This window comes from Hibiscus syriacus, unplaced genomic scaffold (genome assembly GCF_006381635.1).
Source record: "Hibiscus syriacus cultivar Baekdansim isolate YM2019G1 unplaced genomic scaffold, ASM638163v2 tig00110287_pilon, whole genome shotgun sequence".
In the NCBI taxonomy this organism is placed as follows: domain Eukaryota; kingdom Viridiplantae; phylum Streptophyta; class Magnoliopsida; order Malvales; family Malvaceae; genus Hibiscus; species Hibiscus syriacus.
The window spans coordinates 389,828-407,668 of NW_024062662.1; the positions used below are offsets into that span (position 1 = coordinate 389,828).

The 17,841-nt window shown below is 33.0% G+C and overlaps 1 protein-coding gene across 1 annotated transcript; it reads left to right on the forward strand.

Annotated features, from left to right (window-relative positions):
* Positions 1-6,025: 6,025 nt before the first annotated feature.
* Positions 6,026-12,979, forward strand: LOC120116234 (probable glycerol-3-phosphate acyltransferase 2). The gene is made up of 3 exons (XM_039136776.1): positions 6,026-6,719; positions 6,790-7,327; positions 12,445-12,979. The coding sequence occupies exons 1-3, from the start codon at positions 6,201-6,203 to the stop codon at positions 12,795-12,797; spliced, it is 1,410 nt and encodes a 469-aa protein (XP_038992707.1). The 5' UTR covers positions 6,026-6,200; the 3' UTR covers positions 12,798-12,979.
* Positions 12,980-17,841: the final 4,862 nt, after the last annotated feature.

The window sequence follows — 17,841 nt, forward strand, 5'->3', positions numbered from 1 at the left end:
ATTGGTTACACAGAGATTGTGAAATATAAGTCGCTTTCTTTATACACTTTTCTTCGCTTTTATTTATTCAACATGTACTCAGTGAGGGTTAACCGTTAAGACTTTTAGCAAAACGGTTAATATATAAAATTAAAAGGGTTAAATTATATAAATAGCCACTACTATTTGAATACATTTTCGTTTTCTTCGTTAAAGTTTAAAACATAATAAAGTAATTGAGATTATTTTACGATATATGTTCGAAAATAATTTAAACCAATAAAAACCTCAACGACACAAAAGGAAGCAGTCGAAGCATTAGAACGGGAAAAAAAACTTTCAGATCGTTGAAGCTACAAAAATCAACTATTTATTTAACCTAACCTCTTTCTTCTTCTTCCATGGAGAAAGAAAATCATAAATATCAGCCAATATCTTCGTTTAACCTACTTGATCTTCTTAAGCTCTTCATATCTCATAAACAACATCTTCCATGGCTTCTCCATGCTTTCTTTCCAGTACCCCTAAAACATGGTCCCATAAAGGTCCAAATACTTCTTCACCTCTACAAAACAACTCAAAAACGGTCCTGCGATGACCAATCAGTCATATTTATCGTCCCTTTAAGAAAGTGCCACTATGAGACAATGATGCCGAAGAGATCGCAGACTATATAAACAATCCAACAATTAATCGACTAACATTGTATAGGGAAGATGAGTAGAGAAGAGCCTTGGGGATGGGATATTATAGAGATTTGGATTAATATTTTGGTTGTAAAAATTGATCTCGAAATGAGGAACCAATTCGTGAGGGTTTTCAGAGTTTGAGGAACCAAATATAATAATTTTTTTTATTTTATATATTCATTGTACCAAATTAATAATATGTCGATAACTATATTTTAATTAAATGAAAAAGATGGGGGAAGTCTCACGTGCGGCAGCCTAATATACGGCTAAGGAAAAGCGCTACCGGAAATATTATTATTTTTTTAACATTTCCGGTAAAAAAATTACCTAAAACATTATTATTTCTACCAAAAATGTTATTATTGGGCGCTTTACCGGGTTTGTTAACATATCCGGTAAAGTGCTACCTAAAACATTATTTTTTCTACTGGAAATATTAATATTGGACACTTTACCTGAAATGTTAAAAAACATTAATGTTTTATGTAGAAATAATAATGTTTTAGGTATTTTTTTACCGAAAATGTTAAAAAAAATATTATTATTTCCGGTAGCGCATTTCTTTAGCCGTATATTAAGGTTTCCGCACTGCAGAACTTACCGAAAACGATAGTAATCAAATATCATGTTTTTAAAATTCAATGAAAAAAAGTACAAAACTTAAACGAAACTGATCAATCTTATAGTTTAATCTTATATATTTTACGCTCTATATTTTGAGAGACTTGACGACTCACTGAGCTTACTCGAATGATCTGAATTACTAACTTAAAAAGGGTTAAATAGATGTTATTTCTTGAGATTTTGGATTCGAGCGCCATGTATATAGGGGTATGAGCGTTAAATGTCAAATAATTAAAAGTATTTAAACATATATTATATTGTATTTACCCCAAATTAATAAAAAAAAGAGTTAAATATTTGATTGATCACTTTTTTTTTTCATATTTGTACACGTTTTCTCTCCAAATTCAAAACAATTGTGTTTCAGTCACATATCGATTTGTTAAATTTTGATCACTTATGTTATGGATTGTTATTTTTTTTGTCATTGAATGTTTAATATATGTTAGGTTATGATATGACATGATAGTCAAAATGAATTAATTTTTAATTTTGCCCCTAAATTTTAGATAGAATATTAATTTGACATTGAAATTTAGATAAAATATCAATTCGACTCCTAAACTTTAGATAACATATCAATTTGACCTTAAATTCGATCAAATTCTCCTGTCGTCGGTCATCACTCACAGCCATCATCAGTCTCCACCACTAACCGGTGTCACCAATCATTGGACCATAAAATCCATAGCTCACTCCTTTTTGGCCTCCTGAACGTGAATCTAATATCTGTTTCACCGAAAAATGTCTCAGACTCAACAAATCTAACCTATAACTTTTCGGTTTCCTTTAATATTAGACCATGATAATAAATTTATTATTAATATTCTTTTAAAATTAAACCATAATAATAAATTTATCATTAATTTTTTTATCATCTAACATCAAAAAAATTATAGACCAATTTTTGAGGTGTTACAATTATGGTCGTCCATGGGGTGATGATGTAAAATGTTGATTACAACTCTTCAATAAAATGGAGGTATTTGAGATTCATATATTCCATGGCATTTCATATGTATACATGTGACCACATATCACTCTTTATTGTCATGTTATTGATGAATTTATAAAGTGATGAACCTGTGACTTGAACTTGTTAGTTTCGAAAGTATTATACATGATCAACAATTTAGATTTGGAAAAATATGAACATGCTAACGATCCTTGAAAATGAAGTGCTTGATTTGTTTGTGTTAGCACTTAGTATTCTTTCACTTAACCATGTGTATTATGTTTATATTAGAGTGCTTCTCGGACATTCACTAACCTTGTAAAACTCACACTCATGTTTGGTTATGATTTTGCAACCAAGAGTTGATCATGGAGGTGAGGTGATCCATAGCAAGGTAAACCATTAAAACAATGTAATAAATGCATTTTGAGATTAAAAAGGTAACGTGGTTTCTTTTTTGCGTTTAGTTGTAAATAACTTATTTTTGTTGTTGTTTTGTAATATGTTCTAGCATGTTGAATGCTGAAATGAGGTTTAGTTGATAAATAAAGGCGTGATGTTGATTTGTAAGTAAAGCTAGATGAGTTGTGGTTAAGAATCGTTAATAAGGTCAATTGGTGGTGTTCGTGTTGATTATGCATTTAATGTGTTTGAACATGTTCAAAATGATCATTTAGTTCATATTTGATTATTTTATGAATTTAGGTAGAAAATATTTTTAAGTATGCTATTTGTGAGTTAAATATGTATTTTCGAGTCAATTTAAATTTATGAAATTACAACCGATGCTTTCATAGTCTGAAGTTCACAATAACAAGCATGTGGGAAAGAAGGGGAAGAAGACGAGGGAGGGTGAGAGTGAGGTTGGGGTTGTAATATGAGATTTAGGATTTGGTTTATGTTTTGAGGGTTATGATATGTGTTTAAATTTTAAGAGTATAATTTAATATTTTTAGTTTTATTTTTTATTATGAACCTATATAGATTCAAAATACTAATAAAATTTACCACATCATATGAAAATAATAATAAAATAATATACGTCATCGTAGAATAATAAAAAAATTTCAGTGTATAAAGTTTAGTAATTAAATTGAAAAAATTAAAAGTACATTGAATATAATAGGAGAGAAAAATAGTTCAATTACTAAATTTACAATTTACCCTAACTTTTTAGACGTCCAAACAGATGATTTCATCAACATAACTAAAATATTAGCAAGATGAAATAGGGATCAGATCAAGATTGGCTAAAACTTTTGATTACCTAAATATACAAGAACATAAAGATAAAACTTGTACCATAATCGCAAATGAAACTCATATAGTCATCCAATGAAGAGAATCATAAACCGAAGCTGAACATGTAAATTTAGCAAGTAACATCAGCTTCAAATCTTTGGTTGTATGGTTGATTGGGTGATTTTAACACAACCAACTGGCAAATTAAGGTAAAGGGGAGCAAACATCGAGAGTTTGAAACATTTTTCGATTAAACAATAATTGAATTTATGTTTAAGAAGTTAGAAAGGAGTGAATTAAAAAATTTAGATCCGACGGTTGTCAATGACAACTGTCGATGGCGATTGGTAGTGACCGACGATAGTGGTGAGCGAGAGGGGGCTTTCGTATGGTCCAATAGTTAAATTAATATTTTATCTAAAATTCAAGGGTCAAATTGATATTGTATCTAAAGTACGAAAATCAAATTAATATTTAATCTAAAATTTAGGGTTCAAATTAAAAATGAATTCATTTTACTAATATTCCACATCATCAAACTAACATTATTTGACATATCAATGACCAAAACATTATAAATCCTAACATAGTTGATTAAAATGTTATGTGTTTAGCCTTAGGTGACTAAAAGTGAATGCTTACAAAATGAAAGTGATTATATTTGAAATTTACCCTTAGAAAGATTATTTTTTGTATAATTATATTATGAGGGAGGAGAGTTGTCACAATCAAATACCCAAAATGATCGAATACAATCTTTTAAAAAATTGTCCGACCAAATTAATAAATGCAATGGAACTTTGAGTTAAAGAATAGTATTCAATTGGATAGGAACGAAAAAGGTCGCAGTTGCAAAGCTAATAACATTATGACATGAAAGACTGACTTTTTAACTTCAAATTTCAACAATTAGATTCACATCCAATGTCTTGACAATAAGAAGGATTGTAGAATATTACCTTTTTGGTTTTATTTCAATCATTTATAGTTAAAAAATTAATAATAATTGTGGTATTTTTTTTTCTTTTTGAAATTTTAAGCGAAAATTCAAAAATAGATACTTGTAGAACGGAATTATATATATTTTTATATTAATCTGGAACAAGTATAAGACAATATTTGTTCAAAGACAACTCTAAATCATTTGATATTAAATGTTCATACCCCTAGTATTTATGGGGCTTAAACCGAGATCTTAAAGAATATTAACAATTCTTTTACAATTAAGGTCGCTTAGTCGCGCCAAGAAAACACCTTAAATATAACTAAGAGAGAACAAATAAAAAAAAATGAATATGAGTATGATATTAAGCTTGATTTTGAATAATAAAAAAATAAATAATGATGTATTATGTGATTGTTAGATTGAGATCGGAGAAAATTAAAAGTTAAAAATATTTGATAAATCATAAATTGTAGAATAGGATTGGAAAAATAGAGAGAATAAGGTTAAATTTTATTTAAAATTGAATGAACTAATAATAGAGATGGAAGAAGATATTTAAAATTAACGATTTTATGGAATTAAAAAAATTAAGAATTCTAATTATAAATATAAAAATTGGGAACCCTAAACAGTTGCTCAAAGTGCTCTCCTAAGAGACAATCATATTGATGTGACATTATCTTATTGTGACATATCAACATAATTGTTAATTTTTTACTATTAGATATGATTTTGGAAAACAATATTTAGATGACAAAAACATAAATTAAGTAATAGGTGGGTGGCTAAATATATAGTTTACCCTATTTTTTAAAATCGTATTGTAAACCCTTTTTACATTTTTGTTTGTTAAATTAACCACCAACTGCATGAGTAAAGTCAAAATCAGTCCCACATAAGATCATACAAATGTCAGTTAACACAAAGAAGAACTACCTAAAGAAGAAACGTCAAAATTAATTCCCCATAAGATCATACAAATGTCAATTGACATAACACAAAAATAGCAAGATGAACTGAACCTCGCAAGTCACCCTTAATGTAAGTAAATTTCTGTCCGAATTAATTGTGAGATTAAGATTAGACATAATAATTGTAGATTTGGACTCTGTGTCTAAGTCTTTAAAATATGATTAATAAATAGGGATGGACATGGGACTCGACCCCGACCCAATCGGGTCGGGTTGGGTCAATTTTTTAAATATAATGTTCAGGTCGGGTCGGGTTTAGGGTGAAAAATATCCGACCCAACAAAAATTATAATTTTACATTATAAATTTAGGAATAATTACAATAACACCATTTTTATATTATTTTTTAATTAAATCACTGTTTTTATTAAATAAAAATAATATTTTTTATTATTTCGAGTCTGGTCGGATTTTTAAGTTATATATCGTGTCGGATTCTGGTCAGGTGAAATCTTGTTTTAGTCGGTCAGGTCGGATGGACAAAAAACCCGAGCCATGCCCATCCTATTAAAAAATGACAACTACAGTAATCCTGGTGTCATTTCTGATATTTTACCCACATTTCGGACTCTTTTAGATTCTAATGAACTAGCCTAATAACCTCATCTCTATCTTATAAAACCTGACCATTATTGAAAAGCTTTGTCCAAAATCATTGCCGGAAAACCATACAACCTCAAACTTTTCCTTTCCATGCAAAAAATCCTGCTCACTAGGTCTTGTAATAAAATATTCTTTCAGAGAAAAGCTAGCAGCTCCCAATCCAACAAATACCTTTACACAAAACATTGATGTTCTATATGGAGGGGGCACTGCTGAAATCATCTTCAGTGTTCCCTTACTTCTTTCTAGTAGCCTTTGAAGCTGGAGGGCTCTTAAGGGTAGTCATCCTCTTCCTTTTGTACCCCATCATCTGTTTGGTAAGTAAAGAATGGGGTCTAAAGATTATGGTTTTCGTTTGCTTTGTGGGATTAAAAGAGGAGAGCTTCAGCATTGGGAGAACGGTGTTGCCCAAGTTCTTGTTAGAGGATGTTGGGAATGAAGGGTTTGATATGGTAATGAAATGCGGTGGTACCAAAATTGCAGTCACCGATATGCCTAGAGTTATGGTGGAGTGCTTCTTGAAAGACTATTTGAGGATCGACAGTGTTGTAGGGCGAGAGTTGAAGGTCGTTTGTGGGTATTTTATTGGCTTGATGGAGGACCAAAATGGAAGCAAGGTTGAAGGGGAAGGGAAAATGGACTCGTCTATTATTGGCATCAATTGCTTAAACAGCTCCCTTCATTACGAACTCTTTTCTTGTTGCGAGGTTTGTCATTGATTCTGCATGTTCTTTTTACTACTTTCTTGTCATTAATTCTGATGTTTGTACCATTTAGGTTGTTTATTTGGTAAGTGAAGCTGACAAGAACTGGAGTGCCCTTCCTAGGGAGAAATATCAAAGACCCTTGATTTTCCATGATGGAAGATTGGCTTCAAGGCCAACTCCTGTTGCTTCTTTATTCATGCTCATGTGGATGCCCTTTGGGATTTTCCTACTCCTTGTTAGAGCAGCATTCTTCTTCTTGTTACCATACAAGTTGTCTATGCAATTCCTATGCTTCACAGGTTTGAAAGGCACCTTAATTGTCTCCGATGACGGACGTAAAACCGACGAGCTAAAACGATTAGGTGAAGATCGTGGTGTGCTCTTTGTATGCAATCATAGAACTTTGCTCGACCCAATCTACCTTTCAATGGCTCTAGCTCAAGTCCGATCTCCTAGTCAGAGACTCGTCACAGTCACATACAATTTAAGTTGGGTATCAGAGTTGATTTCACCAATCAAGACGATTCGATTAACAAGAAACAGGGAGAAAGACTCAAAGATGATGGAAAAGCAATTGAAACAAGGTGATCTAGTTATTTGTCCAAAAGGAACTGTTGCGGAAGACGGCTATCGGATAGAGCAAAATCGCAACTGATAATTTGAGAAAATAAAATGAAGATAAAAGAGACACAAAATTTACGTGCAAAACCCCTAAATAATATAGGGTAAAAACCACGGGCAATGGTAGAAGAATTTCACTATGAGAAAATATGAATTACAACTTCTCTCGATCGACCAAGGAGAAAACAATGATAATTCTCTCTTGATAAAAAAGGAGAAAACAACTCTCAAGAAACTCTCTAAATTCTCTCTAGTATTAGAAGAAAGTTAGAATGTTTTGGGATGGTTTTGAAGCTAAATGAGCTAGGGTATTTATAGTTGAAGCTTTAAGGACTAATTTGTAAATACCCTAAATTACAATGACTAATTGCATAGTTTTACCATCTAAAATTTTCAATAATTTGGTGGCCAAATTTGACTAATTTTGCCACCCCATTAATGCCACCAAATTGCCACCCATAATGTTGACAATTGATGCAATTTGGTGTGTCAATTTTCAACAATCTCCCACTTGAAGATTTGATTGGAACAATCATATCTTCACACCATTCTTTCTACCTTGTACCTTTCATGTTGCTTACGTTTCTGACAGGCCACAGGAGGATCGACACCAGGTAAATTTATCAGCATTGATTGTCTTCGTCATGAAATCTGCTATGTTGTCTTTGGTATGGATCTTCTGCATATCTACCGTTCATTCTTCCACCTTTTCACGAATGAAATGGTACTGAACTCGTATGTGCTTAGTCATTGAATGAAATGTTGAATTCCTTGCTAGATGCAAGACGCTTTGACTGTCACAAAACAGAGAGACATACTCTTGATTGTGCCCAAGCTCCTCCAATAGCATCTTCAACCAAATTGCTTCTTTACTGGCTTGTGTAACTGCTACATATTCTCCCTCTGTTGTGGACGTAGCCACAACTGACTGCAATTTTGAAACCCAGCTTACAGCTCCACTAGCAACTTTGAACACATATCCTGTAGTAGATTTGCTTTTATCCAAATCCCCTGCATAGTCAGAATCTACATACCTATTGATTAGTAAGTTTGATCCTCCGAAACATAATGCAATATTTGAGGTCCCTTTGATGTATCTTAGGATCCTCTTTACAATATTCCAATGCTCTTTGCCTGGATTCGCCATGTACCGACTAACCACTCCCACTGCTTGTGCAATGTCTGGTCTTGTGCATATCATAACGAACATTAAACTTCCCACTGCTGATACATACGGTACTCGAGACATCTCCATCCTCTCTTCTTCACTGCTAGGACTCATACTGGATGATAATTTGAAGTTAATAGGAAGAGGGGTAGAAATTGGCTTACAATCTTGCGTGCTAAATCGTGACAAGATTTTCTTCAAGCAAATCTTCCTATTACTTCTGTCTCGGTGAATTTGCATCCATAGAATCTTGTTTGCTGATCCCAAGTCCTTCATTTCAAATTCCCTAGCCAGTTGTGCCTTCAATTCTTCAATATGATCTTTGTTGGGTCCTGCAACCAACATGTCATCCACATACTACAGCAATATAACAAAATCGTTATCACCAGACCTCTTGAAATAAGCACAAGGGTCTGCATTAAGTCTGTTGTATCCAAGGCACATAATGAAGGAATCAAATCTCTTATACCAACACCTCGGCGCCTGCTTTAGACCGTACAGAGATTTGTTCAACCTACAAACCAAGTTCTTCTTTTCGTCTTCTTCAAAACCTTCAGGCTGGAGCATATAAATCTCTTCTTCAAGATTTCCATGAAGAAAAGCTGTTTTAACATCTAGTTGCTCTAGATGTAAGTTCAATGTAGCACACATTGCTAAAACTACTCGAACTGTAGTTAGTCGAACCACAAGAGAAAATATTTCATTGAAATCAATACCTTCCTTTTGAGCATATCCTTTGATCACCAGTCTTGCACGATACCTCTCAACTTGATCGTCACCATTTCGCTTGATTTTGAAGACCCATTTGTTACCAATTGGCTTCCTTCCTTGTGGTAGTGGCACAAGGTCCCATGTATTATTTTTATGAAGGGCTTCAATTTCTTCTTGCATCGCCATCATCCACAGTGAAGCATCTGAGCTGTTTATTGCCTCATGGTATGTTGATGGCTCACCGTCCTCTGTTAAAAGGCAGTATGCAATATTACCTTCTATAACATAATCTGAGTGCCAATTGGGACGTCTTCTCACACGATATGATTGACGAGTTGTTGGAGTTTCAGAACTCTCTGGTTCTTGTTCATCATGTGCTGGTTCTGCTTCAGAATAATCTCCTTGTTCAACCTCCTTTTTCACATGTATCTGCGTAGTCTCTGACTTTTCAGCGCTATCATCATCTTTTTTTCTTTGTAGTTTATCTTCTACAAAGATAACATCCCTGCTGATGATCACTTTGTGGGCAGTGGGATCCCACAAGCAATACCCCTTTACACCATTATCATACCCCAAGAATTTGCATTTCCTGGATTTTGGATCCAACTTTGAAATTTCTTGGGCGTTGTACATCACGTACACAATACTTCCAAATACATGGAGGTTTGAATAATCAACTGGTTTACCAGTCCACATCTCCATTGGTGTCTTCAGCTCTATTGCAGTTGATGGAGCTCGATTCACCAAATAACAGGCGGTATTGACTGCTTATGCCCAGAATGATTTTTCTAGGCCTGCGTCCCTCAACATTGCTCTTGTTCTTTCTAACAAGGTTTTGTTCATCCGCTCTGCCACTCCATTTTGTTGAGGAGTGTTCGCCACTGTGAACTGTCTTTTGATGCATTCTTTCTTGCAAAAGTCATCAAATTCTTCGCTTGTGTATTCTCCTCCATTATCTGTTCTGAAACACTTGATCTTATTTCCAGAATCAAGTTCCACCAGCGCTTTGAAGTTTTTGAAAGTTGAAAACACGTCTGACTTCTTCTTAATAGGGTACACCCAACATCTCCTGGAGTAGTTATCAATAAATGAGACAAAGTATTTTTGCCATACGTCAGAGTGAACCAATTCTAGAACACTTTTGCCTCTAGAATTTGATGTATTGAATTTCAACCGGTGCTGCTTACTTGTTATGCAATGCTCACACAGAGTAAGTGATACATTCGTTAAGCCTGGAAGTAGTTTTTGCTTCACAAGGACTTTCATTCCTTGTTCTGACATGTGTCCAAGTTTATGATGCCATAGCATTGCAGAATCTGAACTACATGAGGCAACTGAGGCTTCTGCTTCTAGCAAAGTCTCTCCATTCAACATGTACAAGTTTGCTACTATCTTTTCGCCTTTCAGCACCACAAGCGCTCCACGGAACACCTTCATGATTCTTTTACGTGTTTCAATCTTGCTTGCATTATTATCCAACAATCCGTAGGAAAATAAATTTTTCTTCAGGCCTTTCACGTGCCGCACATCTCGAACAACTTTAATTGTTCTATCATACATCTTTAATTTGATGGTTCTCACGCCAACAATCTCCAAGGCATAATCATTGCAACTATTCACAGATCCTCCTGAGACAGGTTCATAATGATGGAACCATTCTCTTCTTGAGGTCATGTGATATGTTGCTCCCGAATCAATGAGCCATATATCTGCAAATATTTTTCTGCCTTCCACGGTGGTTGACGCTTCACATCATAGAGCATCTTCATCATCTGAAGTGTTTGCGGTATTACCTTGTGGATTGGAGTTTTTATTTAGACTCCAACAATCATTCTTCAAGTAACCATTCTTTCCACAGTTGTAGCACTTTAAATTCTTCTTGCTCCTCGACTTCGATCTACCATGTTTGTGACTGCTGCTTTGGCCACGTTCTGTTGATCTCCTTCTCATCGTTGTCAACGCTTCTGCTTGTTGCAGATTTACTTGTCTGTCTTCCTTGTTCTTGCGTCCTTTTTCTTCTTGTAGAATAGCAGCTGCAAAGTTATCGAAGACTAAACTGGTGACATTACTGTTTGTCAAGTTGATGATGAGTTGATCATATGAATCATGTAGGCTTTGAAGTAGAAGTTCAGCACGTTCTTGTTCTCCTATTTTACAGCTTAAGGATGTAAGCTCAGAAAATAAGGTGTTCAGTGTATTTAAGTGCTCCGTCACTGAAGTAGATTCTGGCATACAGAGAGTGTACAATTTCCTCTTAAGGAAAATTTTATTGTGCAATGATGTGGCCTCGTACAATTTGGTGAGATGATCTCATATCTCCTTAGCTGTCTTTTTCTCCTCGATGCTTGACAATACTTCATCTGCTAATGCTAGATGAAAGTTTGCCATAACATTTTCGTCCATCTCGTTCCATTTGATGTCATCTGCGAAATCCACCGGCCTTTCATTGATAGCTGCTAGACACCCGTCTTTCCTGAGGATGGCCTTCATCTTCAATTTCCACAATGAGAAATTTCTCCCATTGAATTTTTTCAATATCAAATTTCGTTGCCATAGCTTCTTTTACGGATAGCTCCCACTATTTCACTATCGTAAATAGTTCTCTGGAACCTTCAAAGAATGGGTAATAACTTCTTATTTTCTTATGTTGGAGGATCCACCTTTTGGTGGCAACCACAAAGACAATAAGCAGATATTACACACTCTAATCTAGCTCTAATACCAATTGTTGCGGAAGACGGCTATCGGATAGAGCAAAATCGCAATTGATAATTTGAGAAAATAAAATGAAGATAAAAGAGACACAAAATTTACGTGGAAAACCCCTAAATAATATAGGGTAAAAAGCACGGGCAATGGTAGAAGAATTTCACTATGAAAAAAAAAGGAATTACAACTTCTCTCGATCGACCAAGGAGAAAACAATGATAATTCTCTCTTGATAAAAAAGGAGAAAACAACTCTCAAGAAACTCTCTAAATTCTCTCTAGTATTGGAAGAAAGCTAGAATGCTTTGGGATGATTTTGAAGCTAAATGAGCTAGGGTATTTATAGTTGAAACTTTAAGGACTAATTTGTAAATACCTTAAATTACAATGACTAATTGCATAGTTTTACCATCCAAAATTTTCAACAATTTGGTGGCCAAATTTGACCAATTTTGCCACCAAATTGCCACCCATAATGTTGACAATTGATGTAATTTGGTGTGCCAATTTTCAACAGGAACCACTTGGAGGGAGCCGTATTTGTTGAGATTCAGTCCATTATTTGCCGAGATAACCGACGACATAGTCCCGATCGCCATTGATTTCCATGTGAGCATGTTCTATGGAACAACAGCTAGTGGGTATAAATTCTTAGACCCAGCTTTCTTGCTCATGAATCCAACAACTCATTGTTCTGCTACAATTCTTGAGAAACTACCAAAATCATTTACATGTCAAGGAGGGAAATCAAAGTTGGAGGTAGCCAATCACGTGCAAGCACTGATCGGCAAAGCCTTAAACTTTGAATGTACATCCTTAACAAGAAAGGATAAGTACATGACATTGGCGGGCAACGAAGGAATTGTGTAGCTCTTTGTATATGTTATAATCATGCCATCAATACCAGCAGAAATTCAAACAGAAAACAGAACTTCTAATATTGTTATAGGAAGAGACATGATGGGCATTTGGGTAGTTGAAAATTAATGATATTTGATGATCTGTAATTCGGTTTTTGTTTCTATTACGGAAATGTTGTGATAATATCAAAATAAACCACATCACTTTAATTAAACTTGTTGGCTTTTAGTATCACTTTGGCAAGCAAAATGGATACATCTTGTGGGAGGTTCCAGATTTCTGACTCAAACATTACACTAATTAAACTTAGCTATTGATGTCGGATTTTAACATATGTAGTGAAAATTAAGGAGGACGAAATTTTGGTTCGATTAAAAGAAAATTATTTGATTTGATTAAAAAATCAAATAAAGTCCGAGATATAAAACAGAACTCGAATAACTAATTATTTTTAATAATTAGTGAATTAGTTTTCAAGTTCAAGTTGAGTTTCTGCATGATATATGTATATTATATATCAAATTTTTTTTTACTCAATTCGACTCGATGAAAGATTAACAATAGCGAAAACACGTAGAATTGTATACCATTAAAGGATTAACAAAAACATGCTTATGTGTAATCAATCAATCAAAAAAGAAAGTGTAACAAATGTAAAGTAACTGCACACTGATTGCAGAGGTTCTGCTATGAATTAAATATTTTTCACGTCTGAACTTCGTAGTCAAAACCCTTTGTTTTTCTTCCTGTGTGTGTTTAAAATTGGTTTTCCTTGTCTATTCACATAATTAATGGTCCCTAATAAATATTTTGACTTAGATGGGATATGTTTATTACGTGTTTAATCAACAATCATAATCCTCATTTTATGAATGTACAAAATTTCAGCTTCTGTGTAAATGCATATACATGACAATCAATATTATTGATGGTCCACACTTAAACAATTCAAGAGTCAATCCACACAGATTGGAGGACACACCCGTTATTGTGGGGTTGTGTTTTACTTTTATAAGTTGGGGTGACCAAAACCCAATACTATTAAAAAATATTTTAAATTCGAATCAAGTTATAAAATAAAACCTGAATAACTTAAAATTTTTATTAATTAGTAGATTGATTTTTAAGTTTGAGTTGTATCCGGTGGCGAATCTATGTGCATGACAGGGTGGGCACGTGCCCACCCTGAAATCCGAATTTTTTTATGTTAATTATTCATTTTACTAATAGTGCTCACCCAGAAATCTTATTTGTACATGTTTCATACGAAAATTTTCTATTATTAATACATATATACCCACCCTAAAAAAATGTTTTTGGATCGTCACTGGTCAAGTCCCTCAACTCTGTATGATATATGTATATCACATATAAAAAATATGAAGAAATATATATGTATTGTATATGGTTATAAAAAACCCTTTTAAATTAGAATCAAATAATATCATAATATTATAAATATTTACAATAAAATTTACATAGAAACTCAAAAATATTGACTCGGCTTGAAATTTTTTAATATAAATTCAAGTTATAAAATAAGACTCGTCAACTCAAATAATTTAATTTTTTTTTGTTGGACTCAACTTAATTACTAGGCTCAACTCTCAAGTGTAAGTTTTGAAATAATCACTCAGATAGAAATGGCCGCCTAAACCTTTGTTTCATTTTCAGCATTCCAGAAAGTAGAAAATGAGGTAGAATTATTAGGGGTTTATGAAAATATAAAATATTCTGTACCGATAAGTATTACATGATTTGGTAAGTTAGATTATATTTCTAATAAAAATATGAGTTTAAATATTTTTAAAGATCATAATTTTAGACATTTTTAATATGAATTGTAATACGTATATAAAATATATAAATGATAATAACAAAATATAGAGTGGAATAGAATAGGTCAAACTAATGCCCTCTACATTTAAATGAATATTTATATTAAGTGGATTATAATAATAATAATCATCATCATCATCATACTGCAGTGTAGCTGAGGTGCAAGGACTTCTCAACAAGTTATATGAGAAGTTGGACCGGCGAGACAATTCCCTTAAAGCTGCAATGGTGGTTTTGAAGGAAGAGATGCGAGAACGCATGGACAATCAGATAGCGGTTATGAAGGCCGAGATGATGGAGGAGGTGAAGGAGATCAAGAGCGAGCTACTCATTTACCATACTGCAGTGTAGCTGAGGTTGGGACGCTTAAACCCCATATCGATATCCCTGGAATGAAGGAGTTCAAGGGGATAAGGACTTCCAAAGATGCGGCAAACTTCATTTGGGAATTGAATCAATACTTTCAAGCCATGGTATCACTGAAGATATATAGAAGGTAAACAATGCTTATGTTTATTTGATTGATGTTGCTCTTTTGTGGTGGCGTCGTCGATGCTCTGAGGAGAAGAGCAAGGACTTTCACATTAAGACATGAAAAGAGTTTCAAGCTGAGTTTAAAGAATAGTTTTACCCAAAGAATGATCAACATGAAGCCTAAGGGAAGTTTCGATAACTTAAACATGATTCTTCCATCTACAAATATGTCAAACAGTTCACCAAACTCAAGATATGAATCCTGAACTTGAGCGAAGAAGAGGGCTACTTTGCCTTTATCGATGGACTACAACGATGGGCCAAATTGAAGATACAACGGAGAAGAATCCAAGAACTCTCCAACGTATTGGCCGCAACTGAATCCATATCAAAATTTAAAGTCGAGAGGACAAGTCATCCACATCAAAGACAATTAGAGGAAATGGTGAGAGAGACAACGAGGTGCAGTCCAAGGATGGATCCGAGAAGTTTTTGAGTTGCAGCGAGAAGACATTAAAGAACATACCTTACAAGCAAAGGAGGTCATGGTGAAAGAAGAGTGGCGAGCCCTTCAAATGTTATTTTTGTAGCAGTAAGCACGCGATAAAGAATTGCCTTAAGAAGGCCAAATTGATGGCCATCGCCGATAGAGGTGACGAATCTGAGGAAGGTGTAACACAGTTGGGTGTAATTGCAAGAGTCAATACCGTGAAGCCAAAGAGAAAGAGGAAGTAACCAATGAGCCACCAAGATAAGGGGATGTGCGAGTTGCAAAATTATCCAGATCAAGCCAAATCGTCCAATGAGGAAGAAAAGCTGAGGATCAATGAGGCTTGGTATCATGATATTGAGTTATGTCAAGGAGAATGGAGGCCAAAAACATAAAAGGTTGATATACGTAGACATCAACGTTGCAGGATGATCAAAGAGTGCTCTAGTGATATCGGACAATTATTTTTTCATGTCCAAGAAGGTTGCCGACATTCTTGGTCTTAAAGTTGAGTCAATGAATGGTGTGATCAAGACTGTCAATTTCGAGGGAGTTCCAACAGTTGGAGTGACACGAAAGATATAGATGTAGATTGGTGATTGAAAGGTAAAAAAAGATTTCAAGGTAATCAATTTGGATGACTTTGATTGTGTCATTGGTTTGAGTTTATAATTAATGTCAATTTGGATGACATTTTATAAATTTACATTGATACAATCTTAGAGATTTGATCGTAGTATCTAAATCGGATATAGAAAATTATAAATTTAGTGGAATGAAATGTTGAATTCTTTAAATAACATTCAATTAAAATCTTAATATTATAAATAAATTATGTTAAATTAAGAAGATCATCTCGTGATATTGATAAAGTTGCAAATGTTTTTGCACAAACTGATGGGAGGTATATTGTTTGTCGAACACGATAAATAATTTTACTTGAGTATACTCAAATAGAAGATTAAATATTTACAGTACTCTAGTTAGCTTTTTCTTTAAATAGTTCTGTTATAATATTACGGTAAATACATTTTAACTCGTCAAATATTTTTTACCCAAAACAATAAAAATTAAGAGAGCATGTTAAAATATAAAAATAATATATAATACATATTGATAAATTAGGGTTAAATTTTAATTCATTACTATTCTTTCATTTTCTATCTAATGGGAATTTAATCATCATTCAAAGTGTGAATTAGACAATCAATTACTAAATCATATATATATAAGACATTAGAAAAAAACATCATATAAAATAATAACGGGTCAAATCTCAACCAATCAATTATTATTTTATTATTTCATAAAAAGTAACAGAAAAATAAAATAAATTATATAAAAAGATATAAAGTAAAAAAATACCCTTAACATTTGATTAAATATTCACTTTGACTTCTGTCATTTCAAAATATTTTGACAACAACGTTCTATTTATGGTAAAAAATAATCATTTTGACAATTATTTTTTGGAGTATTTTAACTTTCAATAGTTCATTTTAAGATGAAAAAAATTCAAATTTTAAAACATTGATTATTTGTTGACTAACAATTTTCATCTATGGAAAGACTTTTTTTTATCTCAAATATATATATATATATATATATATATATATAACAAAATAATTATTTAATCAAACACTAAAAAAATATGTTTTGACATTATACCAAAAAGTAGCCTCAATCTTTTAATAGATTATTATTCCATGCTTTTAATAGATTATTATTCCATGCATTAACGATGAAAAAAATTGCTCAACATACAGAGTTTTAATATTGTAATCTGTAATTTAATTGGTTCACTAATTGAAAATTATAAAACTACAAATTATTTAGTAAAAAACGTAAAATGTATGATAAGAGAATTCAAAGATAATTAATCTCCATATGATTTACCGTCAATTTAATAGATTAATCATATAAGACTAGTTTCAAAATTATTCATGTGTCTATTTACAATTTTAGCCCATCCACATAAGACAGATTCCATAATTAGTATATATGATTTCATCATCATATATATAAAATTGTCAATTTTTCGAACACATCAAGTGTCCAGTATTTAAAGAGTCTTATAATAGTTAAAGGAAGTGTTATTCTTCCTTAAAATCTTAGATTTAAGCAACTACGTTTGTAGAATATATGCGTTATAAATAATTAAGAAAAATTCTAAACAGATACAACCTTATAATAACTCGAGACTATTAAAAAATCTGTCAATTTTCCAAAGCTTGTAAAAGGATACCAAAG